General features: G+C 44.7%; 1 protein-coding gene and 1 pseudogene across 1 annotated transcript; both read right to left on the bottom strand.

Moving 5' to 3' along the window:
* Nucleotides 1-6,516: 6,516 nt before the first annotated feature.
* LOC144806541 (uncharacterized) lies at nucleotides 6,517-8,450 on the bottom strand (annotated as a pseudogene).
* LOC144806544 (uncharacterized) lies at nucleotides 8,114-23,439 on the bottom strand. Its single transcript, XM_078672883.1, has 6 exons — nucleotides 23,083-23,439; nucleotides 10,838-10,937; nucleotides 10,633-10,731; nucleotides 10,351-10,491; nucleotides 9,423-10,159; nucleotides 8,114-8,194 (listed from the first exon to the last, which is right to left on the bottom strand). Exons 1-6 carry the CDS (start codon nucleotides 23,437-23,439, stop codon nucleotides 8,114-8,116), a joined length of 1,515 nt encoding a protein of 504 aa, XP_078529009.1.
* Nucleotides 23,440-23,864: the final 425 nt, after the last annotated feature.

Here is a 23,864-nt window from a genome sequence, read left to right as displayed (position 1 = left end):
CCAGCCCCCTATAAAAAAAGGAGGACCTCTTCAAAACGTCCTCAGAAAAGAAGAGCTCCAAGACGGAAGAGAGCTGCAAAGAAGCGAACCGGCTCTAAAGTAAATATTTTTTAAAGACTTGTAAACACAGCCATGGCCTTCGTACATTGTGGATCTGGAGAGTGCGCCAAATCAGAGTTAGACTTGTTTAGTCTAAAACCTGCGCAGACAAGCATCGAAAACAGCTTCTTCATGGAGGTGTCACCTTTAGCAGCATTGACACCTCTGGCACCTATAGAGTTTTATGTGTCAGGGGCCACGGATATGTATTTGGATCTCAACAACACTCTGCTGCATCTTATGTGTAAAATCGTAAAAGCGGATGGGTCCGACATTGCCGACGACGCTAAAGTGGCACCGATCGCTTACCCTCTAGCTACCATGTTTAATCAAGTGGACATCACCCTGGGCGACCGACTCATCACCCAGAACGATAACATGTACGCCTACAGAGCCTACATAGAAAGCATTCTAAATTACAGTAGCGAAGCCCTTGACACACAACTTTCAGCGGGTCTCTTTCACAGGGATACACACGGTCAGTTTGAAATCACAGCTCTGGATGGTGATAATAAGGGCTTTATAAAAAGAGCGGGGCATGCTGCAGCCAGCCGTACCTTTGACCTCCTGGGGCGCATACATTCGGACCTCTTCTTCCAAGATAAACTGCTCATCAACGGAATTGATCTTAAGATCAAGCTCAATCGCAACAAGGACTCATTCTGCCTCATCAACGGGGATGCTGAACAGTACAAGCTGAACATACTGTCTGCGAGTCTGTTTGTAAAGAGAGTGAAAGTGTCCCCGAGCGTCAGGTTAGCGCACGCCAAAGCTTTGCAAATATCCAACGCCAAGTACGCTGTGGAAAGAGTAGCTCTGAAGGTATTCAGCATCCCTGCAGGTACCCGCTTAACACAACAGCAGAATTTATTTCTGGGACAGCTACCAAAACTCATCATCATAGGGTTTGTGGACAATACAGCTTTTAGTGGCACCTATGGCTCAAACCCCTTCAATTTTAAACACTACAACATCAACTACGCAGCGCTGGTCCACGAGGGCAATGTGATTCCTGCAAAACCCTACACCCCCAGTTTTGAAGCAAGGCATTACATCAGGGAATATCAAGGACTGGTTTCGATAACAGGAAAGCATCAAAGGGACTGCGGTGTAGCCGTGTCAAGAGAAGGCTATGGCCGTGGATACACGCTGTTCGCATTCGACCTGACACCGGACATGGAAGATGGCGATCACTACAACCTGGTCAAAAATGGGAATCTAAAAGCTGAAATACGATTCGCAGCTCCACTACAGACTAATGTGAACATGGTCGTATTCTCTGTATTCGACAGCATCATTCAGATCAACCACGCAAGGCAGATTTTGTTTGACTATCTTTAAAAACATTGGTGAAATGGATACGGTGCAGATACGTGACTTCTTAAGCAGACATAAATACGCTAGGAAATACTTTTTGGGTGTTTTCCCTAGCGATGGGTTACCATGCGAAATAGGGGCAGAAAGGCCATGCACCCTAGTCTTTAACACAGACCCGCATGACCAGGCTGGGACACATTGGGCGGCCATGTTTATAGATGTTGATAAGGTTATAGTGTTTGACAGTACCGCAGAGTTCCCTGAGCACAGACTCTATACAACTCCTATATTCAAGTTTGTGAAAAAAGCTGCAGCTGTGGTGGAGTATAACAAACTAAGGGTGCAGGATTCCATGGCCATCACATGCGGGGAACATTGTATTTATTTTATCAGTAAAATGTCACAGGGTTTTTCGTTTAGAAATTTCTTAAATCTATATCCGGGGGATCTTGTTAACAATGACCGTATAGTTGCGAAATATGTAAAAGAAAACACCTGGGTGTCGGTCAGACCTGTGAAAACAGAATATGTACCTTGTCAAAACTGTAAGGGTTTATAACAGTTGTATGTCTAAAGTTGAACGTTTAAAATAAAAGACATTATATTTTTTTAAAAACATGCATTCAGACTCGTTATTTCAATATACATGCAACATGAAATGATTTTTTGAAAGACGACTGAGACGGTTTGTAAAGTTATAACAAGGTGTTTATTACAAATATTTAGTTGACAAAACTTTACTGCAGAAACCTAGGAATAAAAAATCACACACAATTAATCAAAAATCCAAGCGATGGATGGCTGGGTCAATGTCTTTTTTTTTTTTCGAGATGTCGTCGGCTGGGTAGGGGTAGACCAAGTAGGAGATAGTCTAGGGCCTTCAGAACCTGTAGGCGATGGCAGTAGGGGACTCTTCAAATTGTCTAGCAGGCGCCGGTGTTCATTATTACCAACAAGCGTGGAGGGTATATTGAGTTCAGCAGCGGCCCTCAGAAACTGCTCCCAGCCTCTCGGTGCATTTTGAGGCGTTAGGATTTTGGGGTGTGTCAGACCTTTGACTAGATCGTACATATGCGACCCTGCAACAGGTTGGCCCTTGTAGAGAAACTCGCCGCGTTCATTCCAAGAGGCTAGGTCTTTAGAAGCGGCTAGTTTACTCATCAGCATCTGCGCAGCCCCTCTGTGCCTTTGACCTATATTTTTTAGGAGGTCTCCAGCAAAGGTATCTGAAGCTGTCGCCCCATCGGGAGGCGGTTGTAGGGGCTGAGGGTCGGGGGCCTGAGCAGCTGGTTGTTCAGAGTCTGGGGTATATAGAGTCAACTTGTTCTTCTCAGTATTCCACTGGGTGTAGTAATTTAAGAATTTTTTTAGAGTGCTGTTGTAAAGGTTAGCCTTGTCGTAGGGGTTTAGATCAGTCCTGCTCAAAATGTCCTTAATTTCAGTATCCAGGCGTAGTGTCTCATTTCTACGGATATCCCAGGCATTGTCCGCGGTGGACCTCAGCTGCTCCATTTGCTGCCTAGGAACCAGATACATTTTTGTGGCATGATCCATCACTGACCCGAGAGGAGGCTTGTAATTACAGGTATAGCTATGCCCAGCAAGTTACCTATAAAACCTCCAGACTGTTTCACCAGTTTCTTCTTTGTTATGAGTGAGCCCCTTTTATTACTGAGCTTCTTGATGAGCCCCTTCTTCTTCTTCAGAACCTGTAACTGACGCTTTGATATAGGGACGTTGCCTTTTAGGGTGTTTAGGGCTATTTCTGAAATAGCGGCCACTAAATCGTCAGAAGCGTTGCCCAGGATGGCCTTTCGGTGTTGGGGGCTGGCTGTAACAAGCATTTTCAGGAGAGCTAAATTGCGGCGTAGGTGTGTAGACATGGTCACCACTGAGCGTTATAAGGGCTGGCCTGTAAATGGTTCTAAAAGACTTCACCGCTGCTTTTTATAGGGCCTGGTCTTGGGCTTTGGTGTGTAAACTACAGGTAGCTCTGGGGGAAAAATATCAGCCCTTAGTCTATAGTCTTCTAGAGTTTCGTTTTTTAAGTCTACCAACAGGTACCCGTGGGGTTTTGATGTAGCGTCGTTAAAGGCCTCCATGAAGAAGTGTGTGTTTCCGGGGTACATCTGTTTAGCTATGACAGCTATTTGTTGTTTGTCCCGAGGGTTTTTAAATAAAACAAGGTATGAAGCGTTGAGAGCTATAGACCTACTGTTCTTGCCTTTGTAAAACAAGTTCTGCACAATGTAGCAGATGCTTAGATTGCGATGATGTGAATATTGAGTAAAAGCTCTCTCTAACTCTGGATGATCACCACCTTCACGCATCAGATCATCAACAATTATCATATTTACAAGGGTTGGTGGTAGTAGTTCATCATCGTTGAGGTTATTCGGTATACCCTCTATAAATTTGATATGTGGGAACCGACTGCCCAAGTCTGTATAAAGAGGCTGCCAGCATGAATAAAGCCACACAATATTGTTAGGGGTTTGTGATAAAGCAGAGTTGGCATTTTCTAAGAGCTTTTTTATAAAGTAGCTTTTACCACAGTTTGAGGGTCCTGCTAGCACGCAGGAGAATGGATGTTGTAACCTGGTGTCCATGCTGTGGCGGCTGTCTCTCTAATGGGCCTAATAACCATAAGGCAGTGTTTTATAGTCGGTGGTCAGGACCCTTTTATCAAAAACAACTCGCAATGTTTTATGTAGAGGCTCGGTTGTGATTTCCCACTTCTTTTTGGATCTGACTATGCAGGGTTGGTTCACGACTATGGTTTTAGCATTCTCAGAATCGTCTGCTGTAACGTATTCGTGCACCAGATTCTTCAAGCTATCAAAATTGATTTTTAGGGTGTTGCTGACATTTAATGTTATCCCTTTGACCTTCATACACACCTTGTTCTTGTTGGTACGGTAGCTGTATGTTTTAGGCCCTGAGGAAGTATATTCTTTTATATACTCGTCCTTATCTAGCTCACTGGTTAGGTTACCCAGATAATCTCCTAGAGGAGGGTCTTCATCCCCCGGTTTGCTCAGAAAAATCACAGAATCTGTATCGTGATACAAGCAGCGATCCTGGAGCTTATCCATAACCCCGTAAAGCTCTAGACGAGCGTGGGCTGTCGTGAAGCAGGCTATGAAAATGTTTATGTTGTTACTCGATGTGGGGTACTCTTGGGCATATTTCCAACACAAAGCCGCGGTATCGTCATCGATAAACTCGCAGCTGGACACCTCGTAGCATGGGGCAAACAGGTACTTGAACAGTTCATCAGGATCTGATATTAAGGTAGTATTTGAAAGGTTTGTGCGCTGTGCAAATTTTCCCCATAAGGAGTTGAGACAGAGTTTGGCTAACTGTCGGCGTGCAGGATTGACCTCTATCAGATGGGATCGTAAACGGATACCCTCGTGAGCGTAGTAGTCATCGATGTATTTCTGTTTTGCATCCTGACTAGTACACCATTCAGGATACCCTGAGGCCTCCTGCTTGTCTCTGAGAAACAAATTAATGTAGGGGGCAAAGAGTTGTGTTGTAGTGCTCTTAAAATGCCACACTTCGTGTACTCTACCTAGCCTGTACCCTTTCTCTAAGGCAGCTTGTACCTCGATGCTACACCAGGTCCCTGTGAGCATCCTTTGTTCCTCGGTGTGTGTGCAGCCGTCAACCTCTTTAAGCATCGCACAGGTTCGGCAGAGGGGGAACATTAGCTTGCCATCGACTCTGCATGGTAACACCGGGAAGTAAAGCTGCTTAGGAGGATATATTTCACATTTGATAAGCCCAAAGTATTCGTCTAGGGGCTTAAAATCTCTATAGATGATGGTGGGATGACCCACCGGGTACAACTTCATCTTGTTCACAAAAGGGTACAGACTGGTGAAATCATAGTAGTGTATTTTCTCACCCTCACCAACGGCCTTGTACAGTTGTATGGCATTTGTACGCCCCCCAAATAAGGCATCTCGGGGCTCCAAAGGTGTGGGTAAATCATGAGTCTTAAGAAAAGAGCAGAGGTCTGTGTCGGTTTTTAACATGTCTAACCACTCGTGCTCCCAAAGAACTCTCATAGCAAAGCCACTGTTTTCAACATACTGGGCCTTTGTCAGAGTACGTCTGTATAAGTGTTCAAATTTGGCACCCAGCATTTTGTTATATTCGTGGGGCTTGTAACACTTGGGGCAGCCGTGGTAAAAACAGCCGTTGAATTCAAAGGCTGTCGGCACACCCTTAATTACAGAGTACCCGTCCAGGTAATAGGGGCCCAGGCGGAATTCACCAGCCTGTAATGCATGTTGAATCTGGATGTCTTCCTTCTCAGAGACGTACATGAGCCACTGGATAGAGGGGGTTGAATAACGTTTCTGTTTACCGTTATAGAGGTCTGGCGGTACTAGAGCGATAGTTTCTGGCCTCAAAAACATGTGTTTGTAGATGGACATACACATGGATGCCAGAGTGACGTTTTGAAATGGGTCTATGTATTCGACCGCATGCTGTATTTCAGGGGTTTTGGATGTCGAGGCCTTGACTTTCTTAGTCAATGTCTTAGGTTTCAAGGCCTTGACTTCTTTAGTCATAGACACCACAACATCTCTGAAGAGGTTACAAGCTTGCCGGAGGATCATTACATCAGCCTGACAATAAGCTTTCAACTCTGTTTGAAAGTGAAACTCCTTTTCACGGTTTTCAGAGTACCACTCTAGAAAGCTCACTTTCTCATCAGGCATCATGTATTCAACCCCGTAGCTGTCAGGAGGCGGCATGGGTCCCACATAATTCTGGTTAGCCCAGGTGTTGAAAAAGTGTGGAAAATACCCTTTACACCCTGGGAACCCAAAGGCCTTTGGCAGCTTGCTCAATTTCATGGGTAGGAAATTCAGGGTGTCTATGAAGCGTATTTTTAAAGGACATACCGTCATCAGCATCAGTTTAGACCCCTGGGTTATGAGTTCCACCTGTATCTTTTCACGAATCATGTCTCGTAGAATAAAGAAGGAGTCATAGGCTTTCGAGTTGTGGGCGAGCATGGTATATCCTTGGAATTTGGCTTGAATGAGAGTGCTCAGGAAATCACCAACGCACGTTCGTCCCTCAAACTCCCAACTGTCGTCGGAAGTTAGATGGTGCGCGTAAATGTAGTTAGGCTGGTGTACCCCCGTCTCTTGTGTGCACTCTATATCAAACACTATATAGTCTTCGGTCTTGGTCTGAGATGGACCTTTAACCATATAACACTGATGGTTGGTACCGGCTTTGTAAGATACATGGCAACGGGGACATATCATACCTTTGCACTTGTGATTCACTGCCACATACCGCCCACACTCGCTACAGTCCTTTTTAGGGACGCAGCTGTAAGATTGCTCGTGTATGCTCAAACAGTTTTGCGAGCGACAAAACAACCTACAGATGCCGCACCTCACCTTTAGGGTAGCGTCTTCTATGCAGCCGTCCCTCTGACACATCTTACAACACATTTCACACTGGTGGTATGTTTTATTGTTGTATATATGATCGCAGTGGGCGCACACATATTTGGCCCCCAGAAAACCTTTAAGGTTCAAGATACCGTAAAAATGATTTTCCATGTGGAGGACATATACGGTCTTGTTTCTCACAGGTTCCCCGGTTGTAAAATACTTCCAGGAACCGCTGTGATAGAGAACTTTCACCGTCACGGCGAAATAGTTCTCAAAAAGACCTATATCACCAAAGCCGACCATTCGGTCAGGAGGTATTTCAAGAACCTCATGGGCTTCAGCAGCTCTAGACATGATGACAGCGTCAGGGGTCTTGCGAGTCATCAACAGACCCACGATGCTGGCCGCCAGACATGTATTGGCAGTGGCGTTGCTAAAGTTGAGCAGCCACCTCTGTTTCTTGCCAATTATTTTACTGTATAGTACGCTCTTTAAGGGTCTGGAAACACCCCCCTCACGCCCCCGTACAATGAGGGCTATGACTCTAAACGTGCCATAGGCGACTAGTTCAGCCTTACTCTGTAAAAGCCTTGAGAGGTTTTCTAAAAATTGCACAGCATCAAAAACATCTCGGGTCTTCCGCCTGGTGAACAACGGTGTGTCAAAACCCTGCCCCTGGAAGCGGAGTTGGAAAAAGTCATTAGGCCCCACATCGTGTAACAACCTTTCTATGAGCTCCTGCACAGCCTGATGTATAGCCAGAACACCATGAGTGGTTGATGTTATTTGATGTAGGTTAACAAATCTAAACTCCTCATAGTGTTCTACGGCCCTAAACCTCTCTACATTGCGAGTGTAACTCCTAACACTCTCTAAAAACAAGGGCTCTGGGCCCTCATCAGTAGGAGTGTTATTTGTGGAGGTGTTCTCTGATGTGTCACTTTGGGAGGTCAGGGTGGTCCCTGTCTCAGGGGTCCTTGTAAACCTGCGGGTAGCGCATATTCTAGCCTTCTTGAGCTTATTTATTAAAAGCCGGCGTTGCTTTGTACTATTAAGCCACTTTTGTTTTTTTTTACGGGCCCAGGCTTTTCTAGATACCAAGCCCCAGCCTATCTGAACAGGTAGGTCGCTGTCGTTGGATGTCTTGTTCATGGAGGCCCCCGCTACAGTTTCACCCCTGGGTCCTTCTGAATGTTGCGTTGTTTGGAGTTTTGCCATCCCCCCTACCCCCTTTAAATGGCCGACCCTAGGTATGTTAGACCCTGCCCCTATGTATTGTCGGTGGTGAAGTGCTGGCTTATATGCTTCAGGCGTTGATCTTGAAGCTGTGGTACCGTGGTTGAAAGGGTCTAGGGAAACAGGGGTGTCTTGTTTGAAGGGTTCTATGGAAACATTGGGGTCTTGTTTGAAGGTTTGTGGGGTACCAACTGGGCGTTGCTTGAGCTGTTTTAAAAAGCGTCCAGACTTTGTCACTAACCTCTGGACCGTACGGCTATATTTTGAGGGTCTCTTATGAGCACCAGTGGTTGTGGGGGTCTTTAGGGGTTGGTACTTACATAGTCATGAATGTGTACCTTGTATGTCGACCACAGCTGCCTGACACATCTGTATGATGTCTTTTTTACAAACCCCAACCCTGGCCACGACCAGATGTTGGGCCTCCCTCTTGTTCATGAGATTGGAATACCCCATATCCATTCTTATGAGTGCACGGTTCGCCTGCCGTTTTAATTTTCGAACCGCCATCTGTATCTCTCTTACGTGTGTCTTCAATACATCTTCTGTGTTTACAGACCCATCTTGTTCCTGCTTAGGGGGGCACACCTTGCGAGGTCTTATAAATGGAGGCAACCCCCCAGTCCCATCTATACTGCAACCCTCAAAGACGGGGTTGGACACGGGTCTGTACACGGGCATGTCCCATGGGATGGACACGGACCTGTACACGCGGCTGGCAGAGGTGCTGGCCTCGGGTTTGGACACGGTACTGTACACAGGATTGGCAGAGGTGCTGGCCACGGGACTGGACACGGTACTGTACACGGGATTGGCAGCTGGGCTGGCCTCGGGTTTGGACACGGTACTGTACACAGGGTTGGCAGAGGTGCTGGCCACGGGACTGGACACGGGACTGTACACAGGGTTGGCATAGGTGCTGGCCACGGGACTGGACACGGGACTGTACACGGGCTTGGCAGCTGGGCTGGACACAGGACTGTACACGGGGTTGGCAGAGGGGCTGGACACGGGGGTGTACATGTGGATGGCCGTGGGGCTGGTAGGGTCGTATGCTCCTGGAGGGGTACTCGGGGACAAAGGGTATGAGGATTGTGAGGAGGTGTCGTTGTAATCCTGGGGCCTAGTTGAAATGTCGGTGGTAGGGTGTGGTGCCTGGTTACCTGTGTTCTGTAAACCCTCTGTGCTCAAAGACCCCTGGTACACCGCTTCTGGGGTTCTACCTATGTTGTCTACCAACCCCCTCAACGCCTCAAGAGAGTTGCTAATCGTGGTAGAAGGACCTTCTAGGGGTTGCGCAGTATCACCTGTTGAGACCCTAGGCTGTGCCTGAACACTTACAACCGGTTTTGGGGGCTGTTCAGGGGCATGCACCTCTACATGTACAGTTATTCTATTTGGCACTGTCTGGGGTTTCAGAACGCTTGGTGGATCCGCCGTTGCCTTAGGGTTGCTGAGGGACTCTGCTAACTGTAGCTTAGGGACCCCCGGTTTCAGCTTCAGATGTTTCCTTGAGAGGCGCGATGTTTTAGGGGGTTGTGGTGGCGACGCCTCTTCTACACCCACAGGTGCAACTAACACCTCCTTGGGGCTCAAGGTTGTATAGGTCTCATTCAAGGGCTTAGCATCCTTTTTTATAGATAAATCTAAGGGGCTAGCTTGGGGCTCAGGGGTGCTAGGGCTTTTCTTCTCAGGACTTAAGAGCTTTGCCTGACCCTCTTGGAGCACCTCCGGTGTCTTCTTCTTCATGTTTAACTGTTCTGTTTGGGGATCTGTGAATACCTTACAGGCCTTCACACGTTTTAAAGGGTTGGGGAGGTTCTCTGAGTCCCTATGTTTCTTCTTAAGGGAGGCCTGGTTTGTAGGCAGGCCGCCAGTGTTGACCCCACCCCTGTGCAGAATAGATTGTTGTAGCTGGTTGTTCAGCGTGTTGCTTGGTGTGTAGTAGGTAGAGAGTTTTTCCTGGCGTACACGCCTACTCACGCCTTTCGCGCCGCTTCCGTTGTTCTGGACGGATGTTGTTATGTCCATTAAGGGCGCCACCGACCTCTCTTCAGCCGCATGTTTCTGAGCCGCTTCTAAAATATAAACAGAAAATATATATATATTAGAGAAAGCATAAAAAAAAACAACACATACAAGCACCAGCGGGCTACGTCCTACACAGCCACCTTTTTTGATATAGGCTTTGCTACAACCAGCTGTAGCCTTCTGCTTGAGAGTCTGTAACACCTCTAGTACTTCTCACACCCTTTTGTAAAAAACACACCTGAAAGAGGTCTTTTTGCAGCTCCTTTCTTTGACAGTGGTCCCACTTTAGAAGTTGAAGCTTTCCTCTTCAAAGGGATTTCTTTTGAACCATGCGCCGCCTCTTGGACCTTGACGACGTCCTGGCATAACGTAGGGACACCTGTAAAGAAAAAATAATACCCAACATTAGACATCTTTTCTGATGATTACCTCTATACATCCTCAGGGTCAGGACTCTGGCCTACCCCACCAACTACCCAGCGTCTTAGACAGTTTAAATAACAGCTGTCTTTTTATTTACCTGTAGGAACTGAAGTGTTTTGCACAGTGTTCAGAGCGTCTTGAGCCTCGATGTACTCCATAAAATCGTCAAAAGCTTGTTGTAGGTCAGGGTCATAAGCTGTAAAAGCATACACACATGAGAGCCCATTAGAAAAAAGAGAACTTCTGAGAGACTGGTGTACAAAACTACGTAGAACTACATAACTTTAAATATATATATATACCTGGCTGCGGGGCTGACAAGTGCCCAGCGTTGCTATTTATTACAGCTGGGGCCAGCGCAGGGGGCACATTGGTGACGGTTGCATTTGCAGGGTCTTGCACCTGTATTAAACATTAAAAAAAAAAAACAGCGGTTTTAGTAAACGCCTTTCTTAAACAAAAGTATCACAACTTCAAACAATTCCTGTATACATTTAAAACCTGATAAGCGGGGTGCACCAACACACATTTTTAAAAAAGCGTTGCATGTGCTGCGCTAAAACATATGTTAAAAAACAACCTGCGCCATATCCTTTGCTTATGGGGTAAACCACTTTAGGTACACATGGCCCTTCTGACATTTAACCACTACCCTATATACCGGTTACTCTTTTGTAACATGTACATGCCACTTTTCTCTTGTAACACATTGTTTAATAACTCTCACATTTTGAGTGCTTTAAATAGTTGCGCCATTGCCACAATTGCCTACATAACGCTTATTCTTGTGCTTGAGTGTCTGCCTTATATCACAGTATTATAGCTCTAACTGTACTTTGTTTTCTCTTGTAACCTGCACACTTGTCACTTTATTTATTACTCATGTAGCTTAACGTTTGCTTTTGTAACCGGCACACATGTCACTCCCCTTATGTTTTGCAACTGTGTCTTATGTAAAGCGCTCTGACACCTTCGGGTAAAGTCTGCGCTACATAAGCAGTTTTTTCTGTTTGTATCTTTTATGTAATGCCTGTAATCCTGAGTCCCTATGTTTTGCAAACAGGTTCTTGTGTAAAGCGCTGTGACAACTTGGGGTAAAGTCTGCGCTACATTTTTTCTACTTGTATCTTTTTTATGTAACTCATGCAATTCTTAGTGCTTATGTCTTACAAATGGGTCATATATAAAGCGCTCTGCCAGCCTTCGTGTACAGTTCGCGCTAGCTAATAAAACACACAAAAAAAAAAAAACACACCTCGGAGCTGCAGGGCAGGGTGTGTTTTTCCTGTTTGTATCTTTTTATGTAGTGCATGTAATCCTTAGTCCTTATGTTTTTGCAGCAAGTTCTTATGTGAAGCGCTATGCCCCAGGCGTGTCCCGCTATTGTGAAGCGCCCTGACACATTCGGGGTAAAGTCCAGCGCTAGATAACAATAAAAAAAAAACACCGGGGCTGCTGTGCATGGCCCGCCCCTGCAGTGATGCACTGGTGACATCACTGAAGGGGCGGGGCTTTACTCAGCGGTTCCGGGTAAGCCTCACAGCCGCCATGCTGCCTCTGACCCTGGGGATCCACGTGGGATCGTTGGAAAATGCCCCCTGGACCCTACGGCTGGGGAACCTATACACCGGAGCCCTTACCCCCGAGCAGCGCCTTGTGAAAGCGGGCTCGGGGGCATTTTTTACAAAAAAAAAAGAAAATACGCCGCACACGGGCTCCGGAGCCCCAGCAGACACCCGGAGCCCGCCCGCAGAGCCCCCAGAGCAGCGCTATGGTGAAGCGGGCTCGGGGCATTTTTAAAACAAAAAACAGAGGCACAACTCGGCATTCGGGGCCCCAGGACAACAGGAACCCGACCCTGAGCCCCCGAGCAGCGCCATGGTGAAGCGGGCTCGGGGCATTTTTAAAACAAAAGCGGGACAGAAGCAGCAATCGGGGCCCAGATCCCTGAGAACACCGGAGCCCTACCCTGAGCCCCTGAGCAGCGCCATGGTGAAGCGGGCTCGGGGGCATTTAAAAAACATCAAAATTCGGGTATTCGGGCCCCTGGTGGCCCCTGGGACACACATCCCACCCCCACAACACCCCGAGCAGCGCCATGGAGAAGCGGGCTCGGGGGCATTTAAAAAACATCAAAATTCGGGTATTCGGGCCCCTGGTGGCCCCTGGGACACACATCCCACCCCCACAACACCCCGAGCAGCGCCATGGAGAAGCGGGCTCGGGGGCATTTAAAAAACATCAAAATTCGGGCATTCGGGCCCCGATGGCCCCTGGGACTCACAGAGACAGCCCCACAACACCCCAAGGGACTATGGCTACCCACCAGGAGCCCCCCTTGACAACTGGCCCCTGGGTTTATTAATTTTTAAATACAAGGCCCTCAGGACCCCCAAGGAGCAGCAAGGACCCCATAGCCCCCTGGACCCCTCCAACTCTCTACAGCGGTTTGGTGAGTACAACAAGGCATTATTTATTTTTTAATTATATGCCATGTATATTATTTAAAGCCCCTATGGTACCGTTACAGTGTGGTTAAATGTTTCTATGAGCTGTAAAATGCCCTGTTCCACTCTGCATGTACCCTCCTAAGGCCTACAACATTATGCCCCTTAAATACATAACCTGCAAACTCTACCCTACGTCACCACCCCATTAACACTAAATACCTACACACATAGCTTTTTAAACTCAACAAAACCTTTATTCATTTTAAACACCTTTACATTACAATTCAAGTCTTTTTAAACTCCATCCTTCAACAAAACCTTTATTCACATTAAACACAGCACATCGCCTTAAAGATTAACAGTTTACAATCCACACTACATAGTACTATTTTTTAAAAGTGCAACTTTTTTCCAAACTACATGTACACCCTAATACACCATTGCGCCATCCATTATTTACCTTCTTTACATGTTGAATGGTGGCGTCAATCTGGGAAAAGTTGCTCCGGTCCATTCTTGCCTTAAGTTCCAAGGGTTGGCTCCAAAACAATCCAGGCCAGTCACTCCCCAAGGTTTTGAAGGGCTTGATGGTGTAGAAATCCCCAAAGGTTTTCTGACTGGGTTGTAGATGCAGGAGTCCTCCAGGTACAGCAGAACAATCCACGCCAGTCGCTCCTCAAAGGGGGTTTTTTGAATGGGTGTTTGGCAATGTTCCATGAGGGGCCTTTTTATACCTGTCCTAGCATGCTAATTAGAAGCCCCCCACACCCCTTTATGACTTGAGGGGTGTTTAGAACAATGTCATGGTGGCCTTTGGATGGGAACCTTTTTTTCTATCCCTGTACAGTATAAACAGTACAACATTGTTTACTTTGACACCTGTTACTCAAACTCAAGGCCTATCCTGGGAAGAGTGGGGTTAGACAATGGGGGCCGGTGTAAAACTCTTCACCCCTACGTGACCCCTTCTCCTGGGAAATAGGGAGCCCGGGAACAGAATCTACCTTGGGACTCATATGTCAAATTTCCTGCCAGCCACGTCAAATTGGAACTAAACTGTCAAAATTGAGACCAGGAGTTTAAGACGTGAGGACCCTTTACAGCTTTGACACCTACATGACACATTCTTCTTCCCAGGCCCTGGGCTGGGGAACTCAGGACTGCCCCAGCAGCTGTTCAAACATCAGCTGGCTGCAAACCCCCAGTTTTAAAAATGCACAGACATTTCCAGCCTACAACCATGCAGTTTTTTTCTATGCACTTTTAAACACATACACAATTACCACATGTTTTTGTTGCCCGAGCTGTTAAATTTAAGGCCATAAGTTTAAGGCCAGGACTGTTTAAGGCCAGATCAAACCCTGGTCTTAAACAGTCCTGGTCTTAAACTGTCAAAATTGAGACCAGGAGTTTAAGACCGTGAGGACCCTTTACAGCTTTGACACCTACATGACACATTCTTCTTCCCAGGCCCTGGGCTGGGGAACTCAGGCCTGCCCCAGCAGCTGTTCAAACAGCAGCAGGCTGCAAACCCCCAGTTTTAAAAGTGCCCAGACATTCCAGCCTGCAACCAGGCAGTTTTTCTATGCACTTTTAAACACATACACAATTACCACATGTTTTTGCTGCCCTAGCTGTTAAATTTAAGGCCAGAAGTTTAAGACCAGGCTGTTTAAGGCCAGATCAAACCCTGGTCTTAAACAGTCCTGGTCTTAAACTGTCAAAATTGAGACCAGAAGTTTAAGACCAGACATGTCAAAAGCTGTCAAAATTGCGACCAGCCTTTTGCGACCAGACATGTCACTTTCGCGACCAGGATTTTTTGATGAGTGGTATCCCGGCTTACTACTGAGGGCCACATTAGGCGGCAGGATTACCTGAATTATGCAGCACACTTGGGATCACGATGTCCCGGAACCCAAGTGTACGAAGCATAAAGCTTTCAAGATTCGAAGGTCAGTGCGTGAGTAGCTGACCCAGTCTACGTTTATTCTTTTCATTCTGGGAACTGTAGTCCTATATTTATGATGGGATAAAAAAAAGAAACTCCTGCAAATAAAACAATGCAAAAAAAACCTAGCCTGGATAAGCTACTCACATAGTGAATCGGTAAGCTTGAAAGTTCTGACAGCAACAAACATTTATGGCGAAGTAGATCTGCTTTGTTTCCTTGAGTGTTTACTACCTAAAAACTTTTCCAGAAATTTTTGGAAAGGGGCGGGGGAAATCTTATTGTCCCACTGTGGGAGACACTATTTCCTCACATTTCCTCATCCAATTATTTACTACCTGAGGTGTACCACCCCCTCAACCACAGCACGAGGTGACATAGCTAAAAAAAAAAGCATTGGCATAGCCAATACGTCTCGCCTTTCGGACTTTATAAGTGTTTAGCCATGCAACAGTTGATGTTGTAGCACCAAGGATATTGTGCTGTATAACTAAATACTTATAAGGTCCTAAAACCGAGACCTATTGGCTATGCCAATGCTTGTTTATATTTGCAGCTGGGCCCTCTCTTCAGGATTTGCTGATTTCCATCTAGTAATCACATACATATTATGCGGGGAAGCCCAAAACAGAAAGAGCATGTGTGTGTGTGTAGTATACTTGTAAAGCGCACAGCTGCCCCAGCAACGGGGCGTCCCGGCGCTGTATAACTCTGGGGAACCCGTCCTGGCTTTCCCTGTGGGATGGTCCCTTGCTGGGAGTCCCCAAGGTGGAGCCAGGCATCCCCAGAATTGGTGGGGCCGTTGTGGAGATTAGGCAAGCTAATGCCCAGAGTTGCCGAGTGGAACCCCTGATTAGAGTAAGCACCGAAGCGAGAATTATCGAGTCCGCTGACCAAGGTCCGCGACCCTGCCGCGTCGGGAATTGAACCCTGGTCCCAGGCTGACTTCTGCTCTCAGGCCTGCCGCCTCTAACCAGTGAGCCACACTACTCCAGCATCACCTTCTCTCTGGACATCTCCTGTCATGATGCTGCTGTTTAATGTAGTAAGTTACTATGGGGTAACCCAGTATCCCTCAGAACCTGGGCATTATACACAATATCAACAATGGTTCTGTTGGGCAGAAGATTTCTTCTAGTTTTCATGTATTATTTCATTAGTTTCTCAATTTGCAGTATCAACTTGCTTTCAATTTATCAACAAATTAATATGAAAAACGCAAATCCAAACAACCAATAGGGTATGAAACTATTATTTTATGAATTCAATGTCATTCTTAGTAACCCTACATTCAATATATACATTTATAAATTCTACAAAAACGGCGCATCAGAATAAGGTGATAGTGACATTTTGTGCAGTGATTTAACATGCAGTGAGGTTGTGAATAGTGAAATATATACAAGTGAAGGGACAATTAGGTATTAAAAGGTGGCCAAAGCAGTATTCAATTGGAAATATTCCTATATGCCACTACGGTTAGCAATTGTTGTGGAATATTCCGTGTTGGTCCACGGGCTTCTTTATCCGTCGACGTTTCGACCCTAATGACGCCTAATTTATGGGTCACGGCGGGTCTTCATCAGGACTGGGGGGATTGTAAATGGCTGATGTCGCCTGTTAATTTAATTGGGATGAGGTCAGGATTTGCTTATAATTTGTGAGCCAAGAAGCATAGTTAATCTTAATACTCGACTCACCTCTGGGGTGCCCGTGTGTACTGTGGGGGATGGACCCAGACTTCCAACGGTTTGATAGCAGTTTACTCCGGTTCCTGTGGGTATCTAAGAAGACATATGGACCTAATTACTGTATGTCCCCCAACAAATTTCTAGGTGGTCCTGGGTATTGAACTGGACTGTTGATTACCCTAAATCGTAATTCAAATGCGCAGACTCTTCATGTGTGTATCTTCTGTACCTCAAAAGAAAATATATAGGGGGTCCATTAGTTACATCCACCCCACGCAATATTTTCCTAGTGCATGCACAAGCTTTGTCAAAATAGTAGCGAAATGTTGTGCATATTGATCATGCGTATTTTAGGAGCTGGAAGCGATTTTAAGGTCATTCTCCCACTAATGGTTAAACTTAATTACTGACATACATAACCGCCAGGCATCTCGTGCAATTGTTCTTACGGTGATCTTAAGGTCATTCACCCACTAATGGTTAAACTTCATTACTGTCATACATAACCGCCGGGCATCTCGTGCAATTATTCAGCGTTAGCATGTTAATGGGCCTAAGGAGCTCTAAACTACCTTTTGCGATATAATCGTTCAGATCAGCGTTGCAGCGTCCCGTTTCCTTCCTGCTCGCAGCGCGATCCATCCGTCATTAAGCTCTCGGCTTGTGAAACCATTTACTTCCGGTAACCACAGCCTCGAGGACATCTCTACTTGATTCTACGGGGATGGTCGCCTAGCAACCATACGCCACCCGAGTCAATCGGGAAATGCCTTCTCCCCCCCGGGCGTTACATTAGCAGTAAACCGGCATCTATTATTGTTGTAAATAAATATGTAGCTAGTTTGATGCAAATCATTTGGACCGTTTATATTAATACATTGCTTATGCAAAATTGCTGTGTGCTTTTCGGAAACATGATTGCATAAACACCTAATGCATTGTCTTAAGCATATTCCAGTGTTATCAGAATGAAAGAGACTGCTACCTCGGGGGACACACCTATAACAATACATGCAATTTAGCCAAATCAAACTTGATTTCAACAGGGTACATTACTCTATTTATTAGACACAGTGATTACGTATCCACCTCTCTGCATGGCAGGTCTTTTTTGGCAGTTCACATTAACACATTACTTACAGACCAACGCTTTACAGATTTTACAACATGATTAAATAATCACATATAGTCATACATATAATGTATTATCCCACACGTCCTTTTCCCGGCATCTTATACTCCAGGACCCAGGTAAGGAAGAAATTATTACTTCCGGGGACACATTTAAAGCAAAATCTGCAGTTGCCCAACAAAATTGCATTTTTAAATCATTCTGATGACACTGGAATAAAATTGCTATATGTGAATTGGCATCCCCAATTGAGAAGGACTTTAACCCCGTATAAGTTGCTAGTACATGGTACCAATGGTACCCAGGGCATGGGTGTTAAAGGGGTCACCAAGGCCTGAAGCACTATTCGTGCCACCCTGAGTAGCCCAAGTAAACTACTAACAAGAGGACGGCCAATGCAGACTGCAGAAGAGAATAAACTGCTTGATCTCGACTCTGCCTTCACCATGTGTGGTAAAGTCAAACGCGATTTTTAATATATGTCTGTCACCCCTAAAGAAGGCCTCCTGAGGCAGACAAATGGCTTGGCTTGCTTTCACCTGAGGATCCAAGTAAACACAGAGCAGAGCTAAAGACAGGCGTGCTTCACTGGCTCGCCCACATCTGTTAAATAATGCAAATTAAGGGCACAAAGACATAGTAAGGATATTATTTGACTATCAACAAAACAATTTAGTGAAGCAGGAGTACCAACACCACGGAGCAGAACTCCTTGTTTCAGGATTCATAACTTTCTCACTACATCATATTTTAGTGAGTGTATTATGAGACTAGTTGTTCTCTCCCCAAGGATCAAAAGAAATGATCATTGTTTTACAGCGCAGTTTTATCATCACACACTTACTACCAGTGTTTAGTTTGATTCAAGTTTCCATCTGGGTCACTACACAACAGGGTTGTGAGTTGTTCTGATGGTTGGACTCAGGAACTCCTCTCACCAAGAGATATGCCACTGTGCTGTGGAAACTGTCCAGGCTAAGTATAGATTTCACAACCAGCATATTTTGGTAAAACGAAGATTAAATGCCAAGCCTCATCGTGAGATGGCTAAAACTTTTGCACTGCCCATGTCGTGCGGTGCAGGTTGGGTGTGAGAGTCTGCCCACCACAGAATAGAATAGGATTAGAGTGCGAAATCAAAAAAGCATAACGCTTCAAAACCAAATTCAAGCAACAGAACTGCCCATAAAGAGTAGTTCATAAGACTGAGCCGACCCCTGACCTTTTGTCCTTGAACTGGCTGCCATATGAAGCTCGGATACAATTAAAAATTGCATGCATGGCACACAAAGCCTTCACTTCAACACCCCTCTGTACCTCATTCAGAAACTGGAGCTCTCATGCGGTGCAAGAGCCTCCAGAAGCTCCAGCACACTATTGCACAAACAAACAAAATTCAAGAGGAAAAAAACCTACAATCGAGCCTTCTCGGGTATAGCACTGAGGATTTGGAACTCCCTCCCCCTGAAGTCAGGGTGAATCCTTCCATTTTCCTCTTCAAAAAGGAAGTCAAAGGGCTCTTGATGAAGAAATCTCTGCTTCTGACTGGCTATTCCAGTGGACACTTAAGTCACAGTTGCTGATCTGTGGCACAGCTTCTATGGTGGCGAAAATCCCTTGACTCTTCATTATTCTGTATTTTTTGCTTTGTTGGTTCTGTTTCTGATTGCTTGTTCCCCTCTTGTTATATAAACTGTAAAGCACTCTGATACCCAAGTTGGTCATGTTTGCACTACAGAAAACTTTCAAAATAAATAAAGTGTAACAGGCTTCTTCCTTCACAGGCCAATAGTGTTATGCTTAGATATGCTTGTTTGGATTCCATACAGAATACCATGTGTTGTCATGGAGCTTCTCTGTGTCTAAGATCCATGAAGAGTCAGTTGGTGCCTCTCTTCTGTCGTGAGAGCAGCGGTGGCTCGTTGTTCCCACGATTAAACTATTCAGACTACTTAACTGTGTCTTGTTGTGTTACTGCGCCTTGGAGGACACAACATAATTATTGGTGGCCTTCTATGGACAAAGACATAGAAGGGAGGGTCAAGGAGTGTGTTGTCTGTAGTGGAGCAGAAAAGGGTTTGAAAGTTGTTACACCTCCTCTTCAACCCATCTCTTTTCCTACCAAGCCATGGCTTAAGGTGGGCATTGATTTGGTTGGGCCATTCAATTTTCTTCCCCAAAAACGTACGTTTTGCGTTTGTACTAATGGACTTTGAAGTATATCCAATAAAATATAGAAAAAGATTCAGAAATAAAGAAGATTTTTTTCTGCTACAAGCACAGTACTTCATCAGCTGCAGGTCTCCAAATAATATGAGAATTCTCTATGCCTGCACAGTTGAACAGAACTCTCACAAAGCAGCATGTGCCATAATCAAATATATACAAGCTCTTAAAGGGGAAATATACACAGGAGATACTATGAGCTTAAAAGGGAAATAACAATATAAATAAGATGTATGAAAATGCAACACATCTCTCCCCTGAAGGAAAAATAAACTTAGTTATTAACACACCTTGTAACACGTCTAACATTCCACACCTTACCATCTTGTGTGACAATACTATTCCGATTGACTTTAACGATTTTAATGGGTTTACCAAACCTATGTTCACCTTTGGAAATGATCCTAGGTTTCCGGATCCTCACCCATTCACCAACACTGAAAGAAGGCACTTTAACCTTCATACGAACATAATAATCACACTTGCTCTTATTTTGTTTAACTTCTACCTTATAGGCAATATCACTGATCAGAATTTTAGACTGCTGACTATCTCTGGTCCTTTTGAACCACCAGGGGCATAACTTTGAAACAGGATCTCTACCTCTTAACAAACGTAAAAAAGGTGAAACCTCCGTTGTGGATTGGGGGGTAATCCTGTACATCCTCAGTTTCTCTCTTAACTTCTCCTTCCATTGACTACCAAAATTCCTTGCCCACAAAATGTTTTGTTTGAGCACTCTGTTGTACCTTTCCACTTGCCCATTAACTCATACAATGCTGTAGTGACATGTTTTATGTTATAAAACCTCAACAATTCTAACATTTCATTAGATCTGAACTGCACGCCATTGTCTGTAACAAGGACCTCCGGAAAAACTTCCCTTGCAAATATTTCCTTTAGAAATAGTAAAACACTCTCAGTAGTAGGATGAGATACCAATTTCACCTCAGGCCATTTAGAATGGTAATCCACAACAACAATAGCGCATCGGCAATCTTGGGATAAAAAATTGAATCGTCCTGCAATATCAAGGCCTAATTTTTGCCAAGGCTGATCCGGCCACTTAACGGGTATTAAAGGAGGCGGATCACATGTGCACATTTTGTCAGTACTGACGCACTCTGAACACTCTCTAACAACTTTATCCACGAACCTATCAACCCCAGGCCACCAGAAACATGACCTGATAAGTCGTTTCATTGAAGACATTCCTAGATGACTTTCATGGCTCATAGACAAAGTGACATTGCGAATGGAAAAAGGTGGAATACACTTTTCACCTCTAAAAATCAAATCTCCTTCACTGACCAACTCACTAGAGACATTCCAATATGGAATATTTTCATTCTTAGAGGGCCAACCTGACTTGATGTATTCCAAAACGTTACCTAACACATAATCCTCACTCATGCTTTTCTTCCACATCTCTCCTGAAATAAAACCACATTTTTCTGAAATAATTTCTGTGATACCAGCAACTACCTCCTCGTCTTTACACTTCAACTCACTGGGACATGGAAGTCTGGATAAACAATCAGGTGTCGCATTAATCGTTCCAGGAACATATTCAATGTCAAAATTGTACTCTTGCAGACGTGACATGAGTCTGGCAATCTGAGCAGTAGCTCTGAGACCACCACCAGGGGACAAAATGGCAACCAAAGGTTTATGATCAGTTCTCAACCTGAATCTTGCTCCCCAAATGTAATTGCGAAAGTGTTCCATACCCCAAACACACGCCAACAACTCTTTCTCAATCACAGCATAATCTCTCTCAGTGACACTCAAGGTACGGGAGGCGAAAGCAACGTTCCATTCTTCTTTTCCAGCACATTGCGATAACACACACCCGATCCCATACAAGCTAGCGTCAACCGTTATAATACACAACTTATTTGAAGAATACGGTTTAAGAGTAGGTGCAGCTAACATCTCAGATTTTATGTTATCAAAAGCTTCCTGTTGTCTATTGCCCCAAACAAAATCAACATTTTTCCTGGGTAACTCTCTCAGCGGTTCTATCTTTGTAGCAAAGTTCTCAATGAATTTGCTGTAGTATTCGCATAGTCCTGAAAATGAAAGCAATTTGTCTTTGGAATCTGGAGCCGGTGCTTTCAAAATTGCATCTATCAACGAATTCTTTGGTGACCACCCTCCTTTGACACTGTATGTCCCAAATATTCAACGGAACCTTCATAAAATTTGCAATTTTTTGCTTTTCATGGTAAGACCAAAATCATTCAAAACTTTACACACATTTCTTAAATGACCTGTGTGCGTTTCCACAATTTTTGAGAAAACCAGAATGTCATCTTGAAAACACTTTACATAGGCTTGCATATCTTTGAAAATATGATACATAGATCGCTGGAAGACGGATGCCGCCGTTGCAAGTCCAAAGGGCATCCTTTTAAAGTGTCAAAAAGTGTTATTTGCACAATTAGTTAAAATTGTTACAACATCCACATAATAAAATAACTGTACAAAATGTAATAAAAATACTGAAGGAATTGTCTCTCGGCCTCTATTTTTGTTGGGGACAGGGCGTGTAAGATCCAGGGTTAGGGTGACCCTGTTGGGCGGCCAACTGGGTGGTCCTCCTGTTCTGTTAATTCTGAGCATTTTCTTGCTTCTGCCAGGAATTTGACTCCACGGCATGCCAGAATTATGGAGGAACCTCCGAGCCAGCTTGTGACTGCATGCCTGCAAGAATGAATGTTTAGCGCGTTGAAAATGGATTTCAATAAGAGTCGTCTCTGACTTGTCAGGGCCGGACATATACAGAAAAGGTGGACAAGGGTTTCGATTTCTTACCCGCAGAGGCGACATCGTTTCGTCTGGTGGGAAGGTTTCCAAGCCGGTAGTAAATCCTTTGTGACGTGCATCCCCATCCGATAAGATATAAAAGCCTTTTTTAGATGACCACTGAAGTGGGATACTAGATATACATGTGGTTTTGGGGTTTAAATTGGAAGAACCCTTGTGGTGTAATAAATGCAGTCAAATGCCTCGATTCCTCTGCCAACTCCACCTGATGATATGCTGATCTAAGATCAAGTGTAGAAAACACTTCTGCTTCACCCAACATACTCACCATTTCATTTATATTTGGTAATGGGTGACAATCCATAATTATATTAGCATTCAAGGCCCTCAAATCAATGCAGAGTCTCAGTGATTTATCTGGTTTCCGTACAAGAACCATCGGAGAAACCCATTCCGACGATTCTATTTCCTCGATAACTCCATTATTCAACATTTCTCTCAAAGCATCACTCAACTCCTCCTTGACATTAATGGGAACATTTCTGAACTTCTGTTTCACTGGCAAAACACCTTGTTTGAGCTTTATAGCATGTGTGAAACCTTTCAATTTTCCAAGCTTCTCACTAAAAACATCCGGAAACTCCATCACTAGATCAGTTTCACCAACATCTTCCTCTACAACCATCACCGGATCATCTTTCCGAGGATTAAGTATTATTTTCAACCTCCACTGATCTCTCCAAACCAGTACGTTGACTCCTTTTTTTGCCACATAAAGTTTGATATGTGCAGACCTTCCCTTAAATTGAATTAATGATGCTATGTAGCCTATAAAATCTATTTTTGATCCATCACACTCATGTGCAATAATATCTGGTGGATTTAGATCATCAATGGATTTACATGCACCATATTTCTTGTTAAAATATTTCTCCGTCACAATTGTCCACGGAGAACCCGAATCTGCCAAGTTCAAGATCTACATCCAAAAATTTTACCAGGCACCTTGGAGAGTTAAGTGTCTCACCCTCAACCACACAAACATCGTCAAGATAAACCACCATACCTCTCTCCTTGATAACAGTTCTCTCAGATGAGTGTTCACAATTC

This window comes from Lissotriton helveticus (assembly GCF_964261635.1).
Source record: "Lissotriton helveticus chromosome 1_1 unlocalized genomic scaffold, aLisHel1.1 SUPER_1_unloc_82, whole genome shotgun sequence".
In the NCBI taxonomy this organism is placed as follows: Eukaryota; Metazoa; Chordata; class Amphibia; order Caudata; family Salamandridae; genus Lissotriton; species Lissotriton helveticus.
The sequence above is the reverse complement of the archived record's forward strand: the minus strand, read 5'-3'. Positions and strand labels throughout refer to the sequence as shown.

Coding starts and splice junctions, on each gene's coding strand:
- LOC144806544 (XM_078672883.1), bottom strand. CDS start 23,439: ATGGTTGTAGAGGAAGATGTTGGTGAAACTGATCTAGTGATGGAGTTT. Junction 10,938..23,082: donor TACCAAATATAAATGAAATG/GTGAGTATGTTG, acceptor TGTTTAATACAG/GTGCAAGACCCTGCAAATGC. Junction 8,195..9,422: donor AACAGCCCCCAAAACCGGTT/GTAAGTGTTCAG, acceptor CTGTTTCCCTAG/ACCCTTTCAACCACGGTACC.